The 23,976-nt window shown below is 36.3% G+C and overlaps 1 protein-coding gene across 1 annotated transcript in view; it reads left to right on the top strand.

Annotated features, from left to right (window-relative positions):
• Positions 1 to 20,336, top strand: part of LOC129266489 (sushi domain-containing protein 2-like) — a 51,538-nt gene extending 31,202 nt beyond the window's left edge. Inside the window, exons 8-21 of the mRNA XM_064104230.1 lie at positions 519 to 828; positions 1,133 to 1,274; positions 2,213 to 2,361; positions 2,590 to 2,864; positions 6,809 to 6,961; positions 7,530 to 7,700; positions 8,612 to 8,760; positions 9,061 to 9,187; positions 9,286 to 9,525; positions 9,928 to 10,134; positions 12,091 to 12,204; positions 18,468 to 18,518; positions 19,528 to 19,656; positions 20,308 to 20,336. Coding sequence (XP_063960300.1) covers positions 519 to 828; positions 1,133 to 1,274; positions 2,213 to 2,361; positions 2,590 to 2,864; positions 6,809 to 6,961; positions 7,530 to 7,700; positions 8,612 to 8,760; positions 9,061 to 9,187; positions 9,286 to 9,525; positions 9,928 to 10,134; positions 12,091 to 12,204; positions 18,468 to 18,518; positions 19,528 to 19,656; positions 20,308 to 20,336 — 2,246 coding nt within the window. The remainder of the gene's footprint in view (positions 1 to 518; positions 829 to 1,132; positions 1,275 to 2,212; positions 2,362 to 2,589; positions 2,865 to 6,808; positions 6,962 to 7,529; positions 7,701 to 8,611; positions 8,761 to 9,060; positions 9,188 to 9,285; positions 9,526 to 9,927; positions 10,135 to 12,090; positions 12,205 to 18,467; positions 18,519 to 19,527; positions 19,657 to 20,307) is intronic.
• The last annotated feature ends 3,640 nt before the right edge of the window (positions 20,337 to 23,976 follow it).

Here is a 23,976-nt window from a genome sequence, read left to right as displayed (position 1 = left end):
TCCACACGCCAATACTTGTTTAGGGTGCTTTTCGAGACCCCATGGTCGCGCATGGTATTCACCCGTCAATGGAAGTGGCCCCCGGGGCATGACATGAGGCTACAAATTGAGATGCAGGCTTACATAGTCTTAGTGAAACATTTTTTTTCAAACTTCATGCACCTTTCTGCTATAATTATGTCATTAATATTTCTCTTCGTACATATCATTGACTGTAATGATGTATCAAGTTCGCAGGCTCCTTTAGATAATGTTGCATCTCAAGTAAATTCAGTCGATTAAAGGCAAGCTGGATAAAAGAGGCGAAAGTTTTTTTTATTTTTCTGGTCCCTACCAAGTAATTCCATTGTCTCCCACGGATCTATGACGCGGGAATTTAGCTAGATTATTTTCCACCTGCAATATTAGGTGTTTTAAAAGTTAGAAAGAAAATGTGTCATCACCTTATAGTCAAATCTAAATTACTTCATATACATATATTCTGTAAAGTTCTTATATATTTTTTTTTAATTCTCCAGCCGAGAGCAATAGAGTCGCCCCTACCATAACAAGAGGAGACCCCGACAGTCCCGCATGGTACACTGCGGGAAATGACTTAGTCATCAGTTGGGAAAAAGATGAGGAGAGCTTTGGCAGCTCCGACAGCGCCCTCTTAATAAGTGTTCTTGCATACCGAGAGGACGACCCTGGACCACGATGGGAAAACGTGTATGACATAACAAGCGGGACTAAAGATGACGGTTCTCACGCATTCACCCCCTCGGCACAGAGTGGTGTGACGGAAGAGACCGCATTCGGTGTCATCCGCATTACCGGGAATTATGACGAGTAAGATGGAGTACTTCAAATATTCGAATTGTTTATTTTTTCTTCATCTTCCTGTAATAAACTAGCGCCTGTAACGTATGAAAATAATCCATGCAAGACACAATCATCCTATGGCAAAAAGTGATAACAACTTTCTGGTCTTAGTAATATCAGGTTTATATTAAGGTCTTCGCCCTTAAGAAAGGTTAGTACCTGTACAGTCACACACGAACTGAATAAATTATATTTATCATAAATTAAATAATCATTTTTTGTCTGCTTGATCAGTTAGACTATTTTAGGGTTTTGTTTTATTTCAATGAAGCAGTAAGCGTGTTCTCTGGAGTGATGTTCATCCCTTAAGTTATCTCCTAGAAGATTCCTATCAAGATAATACAGTTCAATGGGCCTTGGATAAATGCAATGAATGGATCACATCAGATGACGCTAAAGGGATTGTTCTGAATGTATGTACTCTTCTTAAAGATTTTTTTTTTCGTAAATCTTATGTATTGCAATGTCTATTTTCCCATATATATATATATATATATATATATATATATATACATATGTATATATATATATATTTGAGAGGGTGCTATATATAGATAAAGCGAGAATAAAGCAATCGACGTAGCCGGGGTTCAGTTCAAGTTTATTCACAAGCTTTCGGCCATAATTGGGCCTTCTTCAGGTATCTGAAGAACAAGAGAAACAAGTGGCCATATACATGATATATATATATATATATATATATATATATATATATATATATATATATATATATATATATATATATATATGCATATATATATATATATATATATATGTGCATATATATATATATATATATATGTGTGTAGTTGATATAGTACATAGTCCACATGTTTTTTTAATTATTATATAACGATATCAAATTCCGCATGTGGGATACAGGCGAAAAGACAAAAGAGACAAATAGTACATCTTTGCGAGGTAATGCATTCAGTTCCAACAAAAAGTTGATTCCAAAGGATATTCCCAATTTTTCACGCAACCTCGCGTCTTCTTTAATACTTAATTTACAGTAAGTTTCCACAACTATGCCGAATATTTAATAAACCTTTGATTTTAGGGCCTAGTTTCTATTTTGCGTTTGAAATATCACATTGCCAAAATTATTTCGAAATGTCGTATCGGTTTATATTAAAATCGTTCTTCCTTCAATTATTTTTCGGATGCGTGTAGTTTAATTGTAATGAATTATACAATTTGATATTACTATCGTCAGTAGTAGGAATGATCAATGACATGAAGGCATTTTTGTTTTCGGTCATGTAGGCATATAATACAAGCTCGAACTTTGTATCAATTTATAGCCATTGTTTAAATATTCCCATTCTCCTACGTTTAACATCCCTTGCAGAATAGAACAACATGCCCATGCACCCTAGACCAAGCTGAAGAAGACGTTGGACGATTTATCACAGATGTTTCTTGCCATCCAGATGGCGGGGTATCTAATTGCGCCAGACACCAAGGTGCCATACACTGCTTCTTTGCTGCTTACCCAAGGTTGGCTTGAAATAAATTATCATCTTTGGCCTAGTCCCCCTTCTTCCATTCCCTTCTGTTTAAGAGCTGTGTTTCCCCATTTTCATTTGGTTGCCCCAATATCATTTCATGCAAACCATTAATATCTCAGTCGCTCAGAGCAAAGGTTAAGTGCGCGTTAGTGCCTTTAAGAATCTACAAAATTTTTCAACCCAAACATTCTACACCTATTGTGTTCTTGTCCTATAGTCCTGGAACGATGTCTGGTACCACATGTTGTTACGATGCTAATCGTCTCCTAATGCACTCTGGGGATACTAGATACGCTGGTACAGACACCCAATCACACGTACGTGGTGCTGTCCCCTATAGGAAGAAGAACCTCGTCCCCGAACTGTCCCTTTGGTCAAATGACGTGATGCCTAAATACATTTGTTGCGAGTGGGCTAATGACGACAGTTGTTTCGCCTATATGACCAGGAGACCTACGGCTGATTGTGTTGCATATGAACCGCCAGTTAACGGTAAGTGGGCCGAGGTAGCTTGGTAGAAGTCCATGAGACATATTGAAACTTGTTCAATATCATATATAAGCAAAATTCTCCTTTTTTGGAGGAGAAATCACTTTTTAGCTATATATATATTGTGTCTTTTAAAAGGTTACTGTCTTATCGCTTTAGGTGTGCCAGTACAACTGCTTTGCCCCCTTGAGATTCTATGCCGGGACAATCGAAAATAATGTAGTGTGCAGTTTTCATCATTGTACGCTACGGTGCCTACGGTCAGAGGCGTCGATCCTGAAAATATTTGGGGGGCAAACGTATCGTTTTGCCCCCCCCCCAATAATTCCGTATGTGCAAAAATAAAATAAGATTGTAATGTTACACAGAAATCAGCAATTGAGATTGAAATACACAATTCGTTCTTTATTAAAAATCGTGCTCAAAATGCCCGCTTTTTCACATTGGAATATAACAATTTTCAGCTCGCGGTTCGCGCTCGCATCATTTCTGTAGCAAAAACCCATACTTTTCATGATTAAATAGGTGAATAGAATGTCCCGTTTTCAGTTCTAAGCCTCAAAAGAACTCCCGCTTCGATTTGCAATAATCTTTTGTTGGATATATATCCTGTTTTTTATTAAAAACGTCCATTAAACTGTCAAATTTTTTCAGATCGAAATATCAAAATTTTCAGCTCGCGCTTCGCGCTCGCATCTATTGTTGTTAGATACCCATCTTAATCATTGGTACCAAATATGCTTAGAATATCAAGCTTTCATGTCAGAATATACAGAAATGTCAGCTTGCTCTCGGCAATCGCATTATATGAGTAGTGATATATGTATCCTCCTCATGAGTTACTACAAATAGTCCTAAACAGGCACATTTTCTGGGTTTTTTTTCACTAACAAATTTCAGCTCGCGCATCGCGCTCGCATTAATTTGTTGGTGAGATATGTGTCTCTTTATCATGAGTCATATATATATAATATATAGGCCTTTGTGGGGGGGGGGGTTGTTTGATTTGTGTGATCGAGCGCCTTTGGAACGTTGGTTCATGATTTTGCCCCCCCCCCCAATCTAAAAAATGGATTGAGGTCCTTTCCTATGGTAGACGCAACCGCATAAGGAGGAGTGGTTCAGAGTGACAAAGTCTTTATGGGAAAGAACGACTCCTGGTGGGATCTTTGTCCAACGGGTGGTGGCTAATGTTTTTTACATGAATACTGAGATCACTCCGCCATGTTGACGAACGGCTCTCGATACTGATAGCTAGAGACCATTGCGACCAGCAATAAAGGACCAGATGAATTAAGACATAATAATTGACTTTCAGGTAGTTCTCTAAGAATACATTAATTTTGAGAGTGACAACAAAACGGAATGATGGCGACTGCGACTGAATGCACATTACGAATTCAACCGAGACTCTGCGAGAGTGAATGCTCCGGTGAAACTTTATTGTGAATGATCGTAGAAGGCACAGTGGTTTTGAAGATCATGTCCACAAGAGACCAATATTTCACAAGTAAAAAACGGTCATCGAGAGGGATTGCAAGAGTAAAAGATGTCCTTTGGAAATGATCGCAGTGATTTTTTAAATAATGCAGGTCAAGCTATCCATTATTCCGTTTGTCTCGCCTATAAAATCAAATTTCCTGTTAGTCCGTTGGTCTGTTAAAAATGTTAAAGTTTTTGTTCAACTTCCTCCTATTTCTTTATTTCTACATCAATGAAGTTAACACTTGGTATATATGATCCTTGGGTAATAACACATGTGACACTTTGAGAACAATTGGGTCAAAGATCATTTCGGGATCAAAAGGTCAAATGATATGACGTCATGTTCATCCATGCTTTTTTCAAGTTTTTGTTCAACTTGCTCTCATTTCTTTATTTCTGCATCAATTTTGATCACACTTAGTTAAAATGGTCCTTGGGTAATACAGCATATGTTTTGTTAAGGAAGGTGGGGTCAAAGGTCATCTAGGGGTCAACAGGTTAAGGTTTTGTTCAAGTGGGTCTCATTTCTTTATTTCTGCATCAATTAAGTTTATACTTGGTACATATGACTCTTGAGTAATACCACATGTGACCGCATGAGAATTATGGGGTCAAGGTCATCTAGGGGTCAAAGGTCAAATGATATGAGGTCATGTTCATCCTTTCAAAAGTTTTTATTCAACGTGCCCTCATTTCTTTATTTCCGTATCATATTTTATCCTTGGGTAATACCACATGTGTGTTTTATTAGGACGATGGGGTTAAAGGTCATCTGGGGTTCAAAGGTCAAGTTTTAATCAAACTGCTCTCATTTTTTTTTTAGTTCTGCACCAATTGTGTTTACATTTGGTACAAATGATCCTTGGGTAATACAACATGTTTGTTCATGAGGGTGATGGGGTCAAAGGGTCAAATGATATGAAGTTATGTCCATCCGTATTTAAAGTTTTTGTTCAACCTGCTCTCATTTCTTTATATCTGCATTAATTGTGTTTAATAAAAATAATAATAAAAATTATAATATAGAGTGTTTCTAAAGCGCCAAATCCACATTGATTATGTGCTCAAGGCGCTGAAATATACTTGGTATATTATTATTACCCCGGCTGTAGCTGAGCGGCCATATAGGCGCTAAAGCATTCAAGGAATAAATCCTACCGGGTACCCATTCACCTCACCTGGGTCGAGTGCAGCACAATGTGGATAAATTTCTTGCCGAAGGAAATTACGCCATGGCTGGGATTCGAACCCACGACCCTCAAAGTCCGAAGACTAATCCACTGGGCCACAACGCTCCACATTCTCGGTTTATTATCGGTACAAATTATTTTCTGGTGATACCAAAATGTGTTCTTGAGGATGATAAGGTCAAAGGTCATCGTGGAGCGTTGTGGCCCAGTGGATTAGTCTCCGGACTTTGAAACAGAGGGTTGTGGGTTCGAATCCCAGCCATGGCGTAATTTCCTTCGGCAAGAAATTTATCCACATTGTGCTGCACTCAACCCAGGTGAGGTGAATGGGTACCTGGCAGGAATTTATTCCTTGAAATGCGTGTGCGCTGTAATCTTAGTAATTACGGCTGCCAAGCTACAGCTGGGGTAATAATATCCAAGTCCTTTGGAAGCGCATAGAGACATTATTCATAATCGTGATATGCGCTATACAAGAACTGTTTATTATTATTATTATTATTATCTAGGGGTCATAATATCATATTGCATGTTTCATCGATCGCGAAATCAGGCGAGATTCGTTGTTCGGGACCCTTTCACAGTCACTTACCAATGTCTCTCAATTAAACCCAACCTTTAGAATTTACAAAGACATGGCTTCAGGAGTTATAATGCTTTCTAACTAACGCATTAAAGTGCACAGACACTTATTTTAATCTTTAGCTTTCAAAATAAAAAAAAACATATTAAGTTCTCATCAACCCCATGACTACAGTCAATAAGTATACAATATCTGTTTTTTACATCCATTTTCCAATAATTTTCCAATAAATAAATGCAGTGCCCACATGCTTTGTTTCGATGGAGAACGATGACCATTTACCGATTGTACTATAGAGAACCTTGGCTATCGTTGATGTTGATTGCTCAAGAACATAAAAATGCCACTAAAAACAAGACAAATTATTGCATAAAAGGACAGTAGCCATAAAGATAGATTTCACAAGAGAATACTAAGTAGTATATTGTTGTCAAATTCATGCCATTTTCCATTATATCCCAGCCACGGCGTCATTTTCTTTAGCAAGGAATTGATGCACGTTGGGCTGCACTCTACCCAGGTTTCAGGTGAGGTAAATGTGTACCTGACAAGAATTTTATCCGTGACCGCATTTCGCCTAACTGCTGCTGTTCTTATGCTATGGTATTTATGCGCATTATTGTAGAGCGCTTAAAGATAAGTTTAAAGCGATACAAGCAAGTATGGTTATTATTATTTTATCGTTTCAGCTATTTCTTTTGGCGATCCTCATTTCATCACGATGGACCGATATAACTTCACATTTAATGGACTAGGGGAGTATACCTTACTTCGATATGCGAGAGAGAAGACAGGATATTACTTCTTTGAGCTTCAGGGGAGGATGATACAAACATACAATGGTAAAGTTAAGAACAATTGTTGTTCAGTGTTGCTGTAAAGGAGTCTTGTACAACAAATTGAACAAGACACCTTTACAGCTTGGTCTGAAAAACAGGAAATCTTGAGACCTAAGAATTTGCCATGATTCTATTATAAACATGTTTTCCAGTGCTCCACATACCTCGGCCTTTAGTGTACCCAAAATATCTCGGTTACATGCTTATGAATCTATTCATGTTTGACATGAACCCAGATCCATAAACAAAGGGACATAGATCTAACCACTGACTTGTGAGGAAATTGATCACAGCATAGGCTTCCCATTAAAGTATGGGAAGCATTTCATGACACAAATAGTAAGTTATTTTCACCGATTACTTTGATTAGTATACTAAAATTATTCCATCTGGTGGCGGCCGGGACCAAATTAGTCGGTGAAAAAATCACTAAAAATCTCTTCATGAAATTCCAAGTAAGCTCGACTCCGGAAGACACATTCGGGATGGTTTTTAATGAAATTGGTTGAACAGAAGATAATTTTTCTTATTTTGCGTAACGAAGTGTCTCAATTTATTTTTGGTTCCCCAGGTGAAAGGTTTAATGTGACACAATTGTCAGCGATAGCAATGAAGGATGGGAATTCCGACACCATATTCATTGAGGCAGGAGTGAACGGTGGATTACAAGTCTACAGGAAAGGTGCGAATGGTGTATGGCTTTTGGTTTATTTTTCCCAGCAGACACTTCGCGTTCTTCAAGGTGAGTAGGTGGCAGAATGGACCCTTGTGGTACACCATTAAAACTAGAAAATAACAACGAATTCTATTTGTATTTCTCACTGGGAAAATAAGCAAACTTTAAGGTGCTTAAACAAGATAGATAGCATCGCCGTGCTCAAATATACATATATTTTTGTTGCTTTAATACCTCCCCAAATGTAAACGATAAACGCTATGCAAAGTACACTGTAAAAACTGTGGTGTTAAAACTGACACCAGTGGGTGTTAATAGAGGACCACACCCTCTGGTGTTAAAATTACACCCTAGAGATTGAATATAACACCAAAGTGTGTACATGTAACAACCAAAGGTGTGGCAATAACACCTATAGGTGCTAAACTAAAACTGTCAATTTAACACCGGTGTAAAATCACTGGTGTGGTCCTCTATGTACACCGGTTAACACCGCAGTTTTTGCTGTGTAAGTTTAAATTGGCCGCAATTAGTGCAAGTATCAACGACAATCTTCGACATTACGAGGTATATATTAGATGTTCTCATTATAAGAATCAGTCTTTCCACATGTACACGGGACACTGAATAGCTCAGTTTATTTTCGTCGCTCATTGCCAGGCTTTTGTAACATCCAGACCAACCAAGTCCAAATAATTTCAATTCCAATAACACACTTTCCGTCGGTTTGCTTCTGGTTGCGATAGTGTGACTAACTTTAGCAAAAGGCTTGTCACGTAAGCATATGTTTTTTTAAGAAAAAAATATAGTTGCAAATTTTAAATAGGCCTATTTGCGGTGCCATTTGACTTTTTTTTTGTCGTCTAAATAACTTTTATCTTACCGAGATATCTCATTTTTCTTTTGAAGATAGACCTACAAGTGATAGGCCCCTATGCAAACAATAATTGTATTTCTTCTGTCTGCGCTTTATTCAGGTTGTGCTGTGGAGGTCACAAGATTGGAACGCGAGGATGAAATCCACGAATTGGTGGTCATGTTTGAAGCAACCGGCATTTCCATCCGAGTAACATACAGCTTCAAAGAAATGCTGGCTGTGCAGCCTATCCTGCCTACAACACTGGAGGTATTCACAATTTATACATAATAGGCCTATATACAGTGCACGTGTATATATTTTGGTGTAAACCATAATGCCTCATTCAACAGAATGGAATCCCTTGAATTGGCAAGGGCTCCAAGATCACTGAAATACTTTGTCTCTGTGGGGAAAAAACTCCTAAAACATGACTTCTTGACAATAAGGACACTAAAAAATCCATTCATAATGGGGATTTAGCGATTAATCAAGAACTTTAAAAGAAATTGCCAGTGTTCTTTTTCTTCCAGACATAGTGCATCCAAAATCTATTTCTTTGATTTATAGAGCGATCAACTGTTTGGGTTGCTTGGCAACATGGATGGTAACCCTAGCAACGATCTGCAGCGTCGAGACAGTAACGGCTTTCTTGATAATCCTACTGAAGAGGAGATCTTCCAGTTTGGACAAACATGTAAGATAATTGCGTGCTATTAAACTTTTGAATACCTAATAGCTCATCCTATTTTTAGAGCTATTGTTAACCAAATTGTTACTCTTGTTACTTTCCAGGGGAAATCGAAGGAGATAACAACCTCCTCCGCTACACGGCGGGAAGAACTCATTCTGACTACCATGACTCTACGTTTGTGCCCCTTATGGACGTGACCCTTCCGACACCCTACCCAGCATGTGAGGGTGTCATCCAGTGTCTGTTTGACTACGAAGTATCGGGTTATGATCCCAATCTTGCAATGGCCACCCTGGAGGCTTTCAAAGCCTTCGAGAATACATCTGAAAGTATTCGAAAAGGTTGGTAAAGGCCACTCACTTTCTTAAATCCTGGACCCTAGGGTCCATGGTTAAATTATCCCCTGTGGATCCCAAATGAATAGATGGGAGTGAATCATTTGATCACATTGTAAGGCATCCACTAGCGTACCTACGGGGGGGGGGGGGGGGGCAGAGGGAGCAGACTGCCCCCCTGACGAGTCACAACCCATGCAAGGGTTATATCCCTGCCCCCCTGACGAGTCTTGAAGACAATTTTTTTTTTTGCTTGTCATATTTTTTGGCGGACGAATTTGCCCCCCCCCCCCTGTGGAAAATCCTAGGTACGCCACTGAAGGCATCAGAATGTTGGGTATATCTCATTTTGGGATTCCAGCATGGTTCCGTTGCAGAATTTTAATTTATTTTCCTCATCCTTCACAGTTGATTCGTGTCCGTATCAGACCACACCGAAAAACGGAAACAAGACTTACGCATCAGATTCGAATCGGTACTTCAAGGATGCTATTGTGACGTTCAGTTGCAAGGAAGGATGGGTCTTGTCTGGTTTTGCAGTTAGAACATGCGATTATAGCTCAAATAATGGAATCTTGGAATGGACAGGATCTGAGACGCCAAGCGAATGCATTGGTAAAGTATGATTTAGAAAGTTTCTCAGCAACCTGAGGTTCCTTTTTCTCAACATGATCAAAAATCTATCGCTTCTTCAACATCCAATTGAACACTTACGTTATGGAATATTAATGTAATTCTTGTGATATTTATGAACTTGGGTATATGTCAGGATATATTCATTGGGTCATAATTACCCGATAAATATATCCTGAGAATCATTCAAATACTTCTAGAATTTCGAAATATTGCGGGAAATTGCGAAAATAGTTACAATATAGTTGCATGGTACTCAAAATTCTAAAGTCCATTATATGGCATTTCAAGAAACTTGATTTTCGCTGTTGAAAATGTGTTCTTCATGGTTTTCATCTATTAAAGACAGTTATAAAAATCCGAAAGCAGTTAATGACACTTAAAACAGTAACGCCCGTGTGTTTGTTGAAAATGAAATTTAAAATGCATTACGGCAGTTCTTAAAACTAGAAATCAATTTCGGCGGTTCAGGGACTCTAACCCCTGTTATGACATATAAATTAGGAATCTGTAAAACAACTGTTAAACTGTTGTGTTAGTCGGCCTACTCTTGGATTTACTATATTTTTTGCAACCTCATTCTATTACGACATTATATGAAAGCATTATGGCAATATTCTATCCCTAATTAAACACCAAAGCCTAATATTCTGAAGCTCAGTTCACGTTAGGCCATGGTTTAAATCTATGCTAAAAGGACATGAAGTCGGTAATGTCAATTGGTTAACATTGTAATCTTTTGTGCTCTCGCTCTCCTCTTTCATCGTGCTATAATGGTGAGGAAATCTAATTCATTTATTAATCCCAGGCATTAGTGAATAGAATGACAGATTAATCAAATCTATACTGTTAGAGATTTATGTCTCAAATGGTTATCAAAAGTTAAACCATGACTTTATTTAGACCAAGTTTTTTTTGTATTAATATTAAACTCTAGTGTTGAATATGAATTAAAGTGATACTAATAATATTTCCTTTGTCATTTTAGAGTCAGATTGCGGGTCATTACAACCACCAGACAATGGATATCTAATTGTCCATCAAACAGGGACGAAGAGTAATCTCTTGTCTCGATCATAATAATGGCTTCTCAGCCTACATGTATTGGGTCTAATCAAACTTAATTTATATGCCAATCATTTTGTATACATGCTAAATCATTTTATTGCACAGCGCCCTCTTCATTCAAATTGTGTCAATCTGGGCACGTGCTCACATTTAATTATTACTCTATTTTTTTTTTGTTCTTGTGAGCTCTACTTTTACCCAGGTTGACACTTCTTCTTTTTTTATTCTTTATTTGATTCTAATTTAATTTGTTGTCATCTTCAACAACTATATAGTTGTATTTTACTATTTTGTATTACATGTATGTTATCTTTAATTGTAAAGTCGCATGGATTGGAAAGGAAGACCTTCGGGTTACAGTTATTTAGTTAATCTTTTTCCTTTCCCGGCATCCATGTGACTCTCCTTATCCTATTGTTTGTATATGTTGTTTATGTGTTTGATTATGCCGAATAAATAATAATAGTAATAATAATACTAGTCTACTACTGTTGCTACTACTACTACTACTACTACTCCTACTACTACTCTACTAAATAGTACTACTACTATGTAAGACTACTTTAGATTCATTTCGAGACTTCTAATCGTGCTGGCGTTGATATTGATACGAATGATGTTGATGGTGAATGGTGCTTGTTTTCTTTCATGAGATGGTAGGAGTGTTCGTAATCGTGGAGGTTGTGAAGTGGAAAATAATGAAAGAAAAAATCTATAAATATTAAAAATCAATTACAACGATTCTTTATTCTTCAAGAGGGCGTTAGAAAGTCAAAGTACTTATGAAATACATAAAATCAAAAGTATTCGAAATTAGGCGTATTTATGGAAACTTTCTTATTTTTCTCCGTTTTTGGTATGCAAAATCAGAAGAGCACACGACTCCGAATGCAGAGACAACATTCGTGACAGTGAGTATATATGAATCTATAAGTTCAACTACCCACTCGGAGATGACATCATACTCTTCAAATGAACCCACTGGTAAGTTTACATTACAAATAACTTTTGTTTATAATTATATTACATGAATGTAGTATGATTGTAATTCTACTATACAGGGTCTTTAGAGCATAGTAACCCCGGAAACAATAGACCAAAACATATTCCACAGTGTTGGGGTGAACACATTGTGTTGAACAAAATTCCTTTGTCAACATAGTCATCTGCCGGTCCATCTGCGAAATGCTACTACTTAAACCACAACTACAATTACTATAATAATACTACTACTACTGATAATAATAATAATAATAATAATACTTCAACCACAACTACAATTACTACTACTACTACTACTACTACTACTATGATCACTACTAATACCGTACTACCACTACTACTATCAGGCTTCGAATATAAGCTTTGTTGTATTTTTAATCGGCCTTAGATCCGTGCCGTCATTGTAGTCCAGTCAATCTAGCCAGAATAGGGGGGTAACCCACCACTAATTGCAACACGAGATATTCCACTGAAATGCTTTCCAAGAAGGTCCCCTAAACAACATACTGAAAGTCCCAAGAAATCCAAGCAGTGGAAATTTATGAAATTTGCATATTATGCAAATTAGCCATGAAAAATGAGAAAAAGAAGGGAAATAATCCAGATTACAAATTAAATGTCCAAAACATTTTAATTTGAATGGAAATTCATGATAAATAACTGAATTCAATGCTTTTAATCAAAAGTGCAAAAAATTCTACCTCATTTGCATATTATGCAAATAAGCATCCTTATATGGAAAAAATGTCAAGATATTGTGATTTTTCTCAAAGAGACTGCTTGAAAACATTTCATTAATGTTGAAATTAATATGCTACTATATCACCAAGCATGAGAATTCATCCCAATGCCTGAAAATCAATTTGCATATTATGCAAATTAGCCATTAAAAAAATAGAAAATGAGGAAATTAATCCAAAGATTAAAAACTAAATGTCCACAGCAAGTAATTTTGAACAAAAATTCATGATGAATAAATAAGTTCAATGTCTTCATTAAAAAAAGCTAGCAAATCTGCCTCATTTGCATATTATGCAAATAAGTATCCTTATATGGAAAATGTCAAGAAATTTTTATTTTTATCACATTGACTGCAGTGAAAACATTTCAGTTTTTCAAATTAATATGCTGATATCACTAAGCATTCAAATCTATCCTAATATGATTTATATTCAAGGAAAAATACTGGAAATATGTTCTTCGCTTCCTAAGCGTTAGTCTGACAAGATGATGGGATTGGCAAGAACAAAGCACAGTGTTTGAATTGGTGTGTAGTTTGTTAGAGTTGACAACCCTTTCTTATATGGATGGGAACGATATAGACTTTCTTTAAATTTCACCGCATAAACTTGATAAAGGGAGGCCAGGAAAAGCAAACTTATGGCAGGTAAGATCTGATGAGTAGTCTCATTAAGAAATTAAAGAAGTGCAGCAGAGATTCCGTCTGGCCTAGTAGCTTCATGCAGGTTGTTTTCTTTAACAATTTCTTCAGTAGTCTGGCTACACCTGCTTGACTAAACAATATGTTATCTGGCCATATCTGGGTCAGGACTGGGTCCCAGGACTTCAGCGTCATCATCATCATGATCAGTGGTGAATACTAAGACTAAAAATCTTTGCCTTCCTTTAATAATGATATTCCAATGTAGTCAAAGCTATTGATATTAAGGGCTCCCAACATGCTAATTGTTACAGCCTGGATCATTGTCAATCCGGTCAACAAATTATGTATTATAGGCTTGTCTACAAACCCTCTTATGGTCCTCTTTAATGCATTGTAGCAATTCTGAGCTTTACCTTACTGATACTTTTGGAGCTCTAAAATGTGCAAGCCTTCCTAGCCTTTCTCTAAAACTCTTGACATCGTCCGACACAACTTATGTCCATTGTCTCATTGAGGCAACTTGTGTCGGAAGAAGACATGGTTAACGGTGTTGTTCTTGTTAAAGTCCTCTTGATTGGCATTCAGTCTCCTATGCTTGACTTGTCGGATTTCAGTACAGAGAGTTGTATGATTGTCCAAAATAAATCTGCATGACACTATTAAAGTCAGCATTCCTCCAGAAGAACATCCTTAGTCGTACCATAAAATGTTTATTCCTCTGGATAACCTCACAGTATACCCATGAGTAGCACATTGTGGCAAATAAATCCTGGAAGTGGTACACACTGTCTAATCAATGTTGGATGGTATTTGATGGTGATGTTAAGGGTGTTCCATTATGTTGTGTCCTCTTGTTGGAAAGGCAATAATCTGGCTTAGTCCTCCATCTGGTTTGTTCATTGTCTCACTGAGGAATTTCTGTTTACCATAAATATCAGGAAATTAATATTATCATTTTCATACGACTTACTTAGAAACTATAGCTTTAATATTTGGAGATGATTGCCTTAGGAGATTTATGAAAGAGGAAAGAACAGAAAATGGATGCTTCATCATGAAGCAGCAACTGGATTCAGCAAGAACGTCTAATCTCGATTCCTGTATCTGAGAAAGATGCCTATAATGCACTTTAAGCCTTCATCATGAATTTATGAATGGCTTTCATGTCGCTCGTATAGGCAAATGCCCATTGTTACTCTTATTAAGCATGCCCAGAGATCTTGTGATCCAAGCAAGTACTCATATTCACCACCAAGACAAGTGATGATGATGATGATGATGGGATCTTGTAAAGTGCCGGTATCCGCCTCAGCTGGGCGCTCATGGCGCTTGCTAAAAAATAGGAAATATCTCACAAATTTCAATGTCTTCAAACAGTGCTTAGGATCATCAATCAGTTCAAGTACTGTCCTAGTAATGCTACAATTGAGTTATTCTTGTCTTGGGATAATGTTGGAGTGGGGAACAGAAAGGTCTTCAGGTAAGACTCAAAAGTTGATTGGGTCTCTGCTGTCCTGATAAATTGGGGAAGGCTATTCCACAGCTTCGGTCCAGAGATGTAGAAGGCTCTGTCACCCCAGGTTGTGTGGCTGAGAGATTCCCTCAGCAATACTTGAGCTGCTGATCTGAGACTGCGTGTTGGTCTATGCTGAGATAAGAGCTCTGAGATGTAGGGTGGAGATTTATCGTTAAGCGCTTTAAATACAAGGACCCCAAGTTTATAAGCTAATTGGTGTGCTACAAGGACCAAATATTCTAAGCTAATGGGCTTTTATTTGTACGGGTGTGACATCTTGTGCTGATCACTTGGCAATCCAGGAGTTGCTAGCGTGGACTATACTCGCAAGAAACGCAAAGTCTCTACAAAGTCAAGAAGAGAGCAAGACTTGGATGGAAATAATGAAGCATTTAAGCAGTGGGATCCATGTAGAATGGACTCATCATTGTACAATATGAGTGGGGTAACTGCTCGTGACAAAAGTCAATATCAGCCAAGCAAGAAGTGTTTTTTTCCATATAAAGATGCTCATATATATGCAAATGAGGTAGATTTATTTACGATTTTTTTTTTTAATTTAAAAAATAAATAAATTTGTAAAACTTATCATGGGCTTCAGTTCAATTCGTATTGATTTCTGCACTTGATTTCCAATATTTGGATTATTTTCCTTATTTGTAATTTATTATGGCTAATTTGCATAAAATCCAAATTTTGTGATTTTCCTATATGCTTGTATATTTAGGACTTTTAATATGGTGTTTAGGAAACCTTCATGTAAGGTATTGCCATATTCCAATTTCAATAGATAATCTACTTGCAATTTTTGAGGGATGTATCACCAGTGTGTTTTCTTGAATATTTATAACATGTTAGATTCTTTTATTTGCATAATATGCAAATTACACTACAGACACTAAGCTGAATACAAATGTATTCAACGTCCTTAGTGATAGCAGCATGTAAATTCCAACATTAATGATATTTTCAAGCAGATAATGAGAGAAAAATCACAATACCTTGACATTTTTCCATATAAGGATGCTTATTTGCATATTATGCAAATGAGGTAGATTTTTTTGCACTTTTGACAAAAAACATTGAATACAGTTATTTATCATAAATTTTCGCTCAAATTGAATTGTTTTGGACACTCAATTTGTAATCTTTGGGCTATTTTCCTTATTTTTCTAATTTTTTATGGCTAATTTGCATATTATGCAAATTTCATAAATTTCCACTGCTTGGATTTCTTGGGACTTTTAGTATGTTGTTTAGGGGACCTTCCTTGAAAGAATTGCAGTGGAATATCTCGTGTTGCAATTAGTGGTGGGTCAAACCCTATATTGACTGGACTATTGTGTCTTAAAAGTACTGTATTCTATATAGGTTTGTATACTGAATAACAGGGTGAGATTTTGCTTTCCAGATTCCGTAGTTGATCCATTCTATAACATAGAGATATCATAAATATATTTTCCTGCTTGTTTAAATTGACAATACAGATTAGGACCAGTTTTGTCAGATTTTTTTGCCGTTTATTAGGCGCAGATTTTCAACTTTATCTGCACTCATTATGTGTAACTACAATTTAGGTCCTGTAAGAGGCAAACCCGGTGAGACAAACAAAGATATCACAATGAAACTAGTAAAGAACTGTAGGTCTTTATCAATTTTAACACTTAATAATTTTCATAACCAATTTCCTCTGCAAATTGAAAAAAACAACAAATCGAATTCATTACCTGCAAATCAGAAAAATATATATTTATTCTACGTACTAAAATGTGACCAGCCACCCCTAATCCAACAATAAGTTTAATTTTAATTTTGTTCGTAAAGCACAACCATAGCTTTAAAATGATATATGATATGTCAAAATGGATCAACAATAACCCTTTGATTTACTTGATTGAATGCAGAAGAAACAAAGCGAGATCTTCAGAAAATAAGGAAAAGAGCAACGTTTGAAGTTTGTGTCCACTCAAGCCTGAGATGTGCACACTGTGCAATTTCAAATAAACTTCCAAGCAGTCCACAAAAACCTGTGTCAAACAAACTTTTGTATCTTGTCTTCTAATCAACTTTTCAATTTTTAATTTTTACAGCATAAAAACGAAATGCTCCTTCAGATAATGTAATTTTAAATTCCTGGCTTTTTGAGGATTTTTGCTAATAAAGAGAACTTTCCTTGGCGACTTATTTGTGGTTTTGAAATTGCTGGGCACAAATTTAATCAAAGGTGACGCGATATAAGTTCCTGCGACATTTTCTCCAGCCTTAATATCTCATAGATGAAATAGGGTTAGAGTTAGGATTGGTTCAGAATAACGCAAATTTATGTAGTAGAGTTTATTTAGTTTTACGTGCATATTTTTTTAGCAATTTTCGCCGGAGCAATTGTCATGGATACTAATCACATCTCTCCTGACACAGTATGACGTCACGTAATTAAGGCCATTAAGAAACTCAAAGTGTATTGTCGAGACTCGTTTTAATATCTATTATGCAAATGCAGAATGTGAATAAAACTTACAACGTTGCACTAGGTGTAGATCCCATGTTTGGTCAATTTCATTTTCTAGCTTATAGGTCTTTAAGCAATGAATTATTAAATTCTGGAACGGTGAAAATCCCAAATCGAACATATGAATTGACACAAATCAAGTCCAAGGGTACAAGATGTTTGAAAAAGAAAAAGCACTTCTTAAAAAACAACATTTTGACCGTAAAGTGCAAATCTTGCAGACCATTGGCTTCAATTCCTTGCATGTCTGACTGGTCTGGAACTTTTTTGACATGATAAATCTATGCCAAATGAACCATGTGTTGAAAATTGTCTCAACATGAATCTTTCCAAACTCAACCTCTTTAGTTCATTTTTATAATTCTTTCTTAATAATTAATTCGTTTGTTTCATTTATCAAGTAATAATTAGCGGATGCCTAAGTTATAGCTAGTAACCTTATGGTTACTTGATGTGAATTAAGTAAGATCAAATAAGATAAATGGGAATGACAAAAGCATGAACCTATCTATACATACATAACCAAGAAGGTAGTGAAACCTAACAAAGGAGTTATCTAAGGGGTGTTGTTTGTAGCATTCGATTGCAATTTATTTTACTTACAAATTATCGATAAATAGATCTTTGACAAGTCAGTCTTTAGTTTCTATTACCAGAAGCGAATCAGCGATCGTTTTCAAAATTACAATCAATCGCAAAGCTAAAATGTATGACTGATCTTGGATGTTTTTCCTTTACTATTGGTCTCAAACTTGTTTGTTAAATGCTAATCACTAAGCTTAAATGCATTCACCCCAATATTATGAACATAATACATTTTCATTTCTGTTATGCAGAGCCTGGTAAAACATTGATCTCTACGACAGAACAACCCGAAGAAGAGCAAGGTAAAATGTACAATGTCGATAAAATTCAAATATATATATATATATATATATATTTGCAACATTTCTAGGAATAAATCTTCAGCTCTTTGGAATAAAACTCTTTAGCGATCATATGAAGATGTGAACGTATTGGGGAACTGATTGTCAGTTTCAAGCCTCAAGTTTCCTTTATTAGGACTACCTTACTTTAGCCACTCATTTTATGGCCTAATCTATAGACTATGACCCATTACCATGAGAATTTGATTTGATTTTGCTCTAGTCATTTGTGTTCAAATGTTTCCTTCCAAAACAGTGTGAATTGCCTTCAGTCAATATAAACCTGGTTAAATTCAATGTTCCCTTTTTATTTTTTGTCCTTGTTGATCTGTTTATCAATCTATCTTGCTTCATATCTTCTACCACATCGTCCCTCTTTCTTTATTATGTTTATCTCTTTTATTAATTTTGGTGGTGATTTTTAACCTGATTGTAAAGAAAGCAAACAGAGGACCAAAGGCTAAAAGTCTTGTCTGATGGACAGTAGTGTAACGAGTCAACATTTTAGGGGAGGCCAGACATGGCGTATCTGGTAAAATTTTAAAAAGTTGAGAGTGAGCAAACTGAACGAGCAAAGGCTTATCTTTTAAATATATTAATCTAATTCTTATGGTAGATTTTGACAAAATATTCAAAAAGTAATTATGTCACTGTTTTCGCCCTCCTTATCCTTCCTTTTCCCGTTTTTCTTGGTTTTGAATATTTCCGTGGTCCATGCCCCGCTCACCTATATGTACGTCATTGGTAATAGGATAGATGCCTTATTAAAAAGTTCTTAGCACACCAAGGGGAATTGAATACTGGTCACCTGATTGTGAAACCGTCGCTTTACTGACTGAGACGTGAGCTATAGCTTATCTACATATAAGCCCATAATATATAAAGAAAAATAAATTATATAGGCCTAATTAGTAAAATACGAATTAATTTTAATAGATGTTTTTTAATTGTATTTTCTTCTAATTTTAAGGATTGGAACCATGGATTATAGGGGTAATAGCAGGATTTGGCGCTCTTGGTCTCCTCATCTTAATAACTCTATGTTTTATGCTTCGCAACAGTTATAAGATGAAAAAATACCAGAAATCACAGAATACAGGTGAGATGTTTAACCTTATTCCCTTTAAACTGTCCTGTAATTAGTTTAAATCCTTTATTTGGTTTTGGCCTACTGAAGAAAAAACTCTTTGAAGTTAGATGATAATTTAATTAAGTCTGATCATGTTGTGCATACGAGATATACTTTTGTGTTAAAACCAATATTGGAGCGTTGTGGCCCAGTGGATTAGTCTTCGGACTTTGAAACAGAGGGTCGTGGGTTCGAATCCCAGCCATGGCGTAATTTCCTTCAGCAAGAAACTGATCCACAGTGTGCTGCACTCAACCCAGGTGAGGTAAATGGGTACCGGTAGGAAGTAATTCCTTAAAAAGCTGTGTGCGCTATGAACGCCTAGCTTAGCCGGGTAATATAGGAGCGCATTGAGCACCTAACAAGGTGGATATGTGCGCAATATAAATACCCTATATTATTATTATATTATTAATATTACTCCAAACATGCTAATTACATGTACACACATTGAACAGAACATTATTGCAATAGACAGCAAAGTTACTATTAAAGTTGGCTAACAAATAGAAAAAAATAATGTAGCAGAATGCAACGTGTATTTCACGCAGTTATAGATATGTCACAGTGATTCGTCATTTCTTCATTTTAATGACGTTTTTATTTTACATTCCCAAACAGGTGTATCAGAGAATTTCAATTATGGGTAAGTTCTGTAGTTACGTTTCATTTAGTTGGCTATATATAGGAAGTTACGACCCATAGCCGTGGTGCAGGGGTGTTTCACAAAGAAAGCAAAATAAGTATTTTGCTTTAAGTTTGAATAGAGATCGCTCTTAAGGACGTTCCACAGTTATGTTTGTGCGCATTATGATCTGCACATAGTTTACACTCTGCGCGCTGACGTCACAATGGATGAATAGGTGACTAATTAGCTGCGGGTATGAGCTGATTTTCTCATCTTCTGCACTTTAACTGCAGATCCGATGCGTTATTTCATGAAGCTAAAAAATTGAATTATTCCATGGACCATTCAAAAAAAATTCTCTACAATTTCAAAATACTTTACTCTGCAGTGCTGTCAAGAATCACTAATATTTCCCCGAGTTTGAATAAATGGTAGAGTGGTTTTGGTTTTTTCTTCACATAGATACAAAGCATTTGGCGCATTTTTGGTGTTTTAAAAAGCACATTTGCTCTAATAAAAAATGCTGATAATTTAAAAACAAGCAGATGAACCCCTATTTTTTAATGTTTGTACCTCTTAGGTATACCTTTCTCTACAACTCTGCAAATTTTGGTGAAAATGACATGGATTTTGAATAAAGTGCAGCATTTATTGTACGTTGTAGTTTGTTACTGAAATTTCATATTTTTTAGATTGGGATTTTGTTATCTTTTACGCAATTTTTAAGAACTGACAGTGCTGTTAGACTTAAAATTGCAAACAAATAGCACTATAAATAGATTCTCCATTCTAATGATACAATTATTAACTCTCTTGTGAAATTTGATGACTTTTTCATGTATTTTGACTGAGTAATAGAGGTTTAAACTCATTGTAGTAATCTTGGGCGGTCTAAAAATGCCAAATTCTTTTGAATGCGCAATTCTTAAGAACATCAATTTGGGTGAACTTTGAAACTCTATAGCAAAAAATCAAGCATATGGACCTATGTTAATTTTTGCATATTTCGAACATTAAGGTTCTAAAGTATCTATGTGCAAAGTTTGGTGAAAATGACATGGATTTCACTTCAACTGTGGAACGTCCTTAAATACCCTTTTACGCGCGGCATTAGTCAGATCTTGTTTTGAGAGCGCGCGCATTAATGAGCAGTTATCAGCGAGGTTTTACACTTGTTTTGGTGAAAGGAAAAGGAAAGTAAAAATATATATTTAAAAAAAAACAACGGGAAAAATAGATTAAACGTATGTAGTCTAGTTCTAGACGATATTAAACGAATTTGTTTTCACCGATATATACGTTCTATTCCGTGCGTACGCCGAGTGTGCGCGCAAAACCGAAAACCTGTACTCCGAGAAAAATATCGTCTAGAACAGTTGCTCAGCGGTGACGTCACTCCCTCAGATTTTTGAGGGAAAGTCGTTAAAAGTGGACACGCCTCCCGTTCAGCCGCTAGTCTTTGTTAACAGCAGGGAAGATTACTGGGTTGAGAAATATGGTGTGATCTACCGATAAAATGAATATTAATTACCTAAGAAAGGACTTTTTGTTGTAAATAATTTATAAAAGAAATCAAATTAAACACACAAAAACATCATAAATGAATCGGATCGTGTATGTTTCCCCTGATACCTACAATAAGGTTTTTGAGCGTAGACTATCGTATATAGATTACATATACAATACACACACACACATAATCAATCGGATCGCACAAAGCAGCACAACATTAGCCATAGACTTGTGTACTGTACCGTCTGCCGTGATGTTGTATCAGGGAGACTCCCAACTCCCTGGTTGTATTGTGTACTGTAGGCCTATACATAATTATACAGCGCGCGGTTTCCAAATTCAGTTTCTTGCGTGTTTACCAAATCAGACAAGTCTTGATCACTTATATCTTCGTTTTTTTCATATATGGTGTGATGGCGACGGGTAATTAACGTCATTCTATCAGAGATTCCATCCTGCATATGTCCAAACAGTTGGGAACAACGACTTTGAAGATCCAACAGAACAAAGCTCTCGAAAGTTTCCTCCGAGGCCACGATGTCTTCTTGAATATACCTACTGGGTATATATGGAAAGAGGGTAGCAACTTTATATCCTTCAAAATTGACACTCCCCTTGATTTGGGTTAATTATGTAATTTCTTCATGATGCCAGTTTAATTGAAGTCACATGGCCCCAAGTTTCCTAAATGGAGTCACTTAAAAAGCAAGAAATTCTATATTTCCACATGTAAAATGACAATGACAATTTTACACATTTCCTCATAAACTTGTTCCCCCGGGGGGGCCACTTCCATTGACGAGTGGATACCATGCGCGACCACGGGGTCTTGAAAAGCACCCTAAACACGTATTTTCCATATTCTGAAAATGCACCCCTTAACAAGTATTGGCGTGTGAAACCCTACCCTTAACAAGTATTGGAAACAAATACTATTGGCAAGTATTCCCAGAACTGAGCCCCTAAACAAGTACAGCGATGTATTTTCCATATTCTGAAAATGCACCCCTTAACAAGTATTGGAAACAAAACGATACTCTTAGCAAGTATTCCCTGAAATGAACCCCTAAACAAGTACAGAGGTATTTTGTTATGTCACGCGTCCGTCGGTTTTACCTTTAGACACCATTATTTTGGTTTAGTACGGCCCCACCTTCCACACCTCGCGCAAATCGGACTCTAAACACGTAGTGTTGGGGCAAAAAGGACACCCTTTATAAAACATTTTGACTTTGTTTTATCATCCCCGCATATTTGACCCTAAACACGTTTATTTTTCCGAGCGAAATAGATACCCTTTTTTCAATATTTTTGTGTCTTTGAGACCCTTATCACGTTACGTACGTAACGTGCCCTATCTTGAAAAAGACATCCTTTTTACGTGTTTTTTTGGTCGCGCATGGTATCCACTCGTCAATGTAAGTGGCCCCCCCGGGCTTGTTCCACAGAATTGCTTCTTTTGTTCGCATGACAGTAATATATAGCAGGAAAATAATGTCAAAGTCATTAAAGGTCAAGTCCACCCCAGAAAAAATGATTTGAATAAATAGAGACAAATCAAACATGAATAATGGTGAAAATTTCATCAAAACCGGATGTAAAATAAGAGAGTTATGACATTTTAAAATTTGGCTTATTTTTCACAAAACAGTTCTATACTCAACTCGGTGATATGCAAATGAGAGAGACGATGATGTCACTCACTCACTATTTCTTTTGTTTTTGTTTGAATAATACAATATTTCAATTTTTACGAATTCGATAATATTAGTGCCCCTTTGCTCGAACCACAAAATGTTAGAATAATGGAATTACATGTGTTCAGGGAGGAATGAAACTTTTTTAACAGACAATGACGAGAAAATCAAAATATTTCATAAAATAAAATACAAAAGAAATAGTAAGTGAATGATGTCATCGGTCCCCTCATTTGCATGCTGACTAAGATGTGCATATAACTGTTTTGAAAAATTAAGCGAAACTTGAAATTGTTATAACTTTCTTATTTTACATCCAATTTTGATGAAATTTTCAGAGTTATGTTTGTTTGATTTTTCTTTATCTATTCAAGTCAGTTTGTTGGGGTGGACTTGTCCTTTAACTGGCAAGTTTGATCTGAAATGTACTGTTCTTTCATAATATGGCTGACC

This window comes from Lytechinus pictus, chromosome 8 (assembly GCF_037042905.1).
Source record: "Lytechinus pictus isolate F3 Inbred chromosome 8, Lp3.0, whole genome shotgun sequence".
Classification (NCBI taxonomy): Eukaryota; Metazoa; Echinodermata; class Echinoidea; order Temnopleuroida; family Toxopneustidae; genus Lytechinus; species Lytechinus pictus.
The sequence above is the reverse complement of the archived record's forward strand: the minus strand, read 5'-3'. Positions and strand labels throughout refer to the sequence as shown.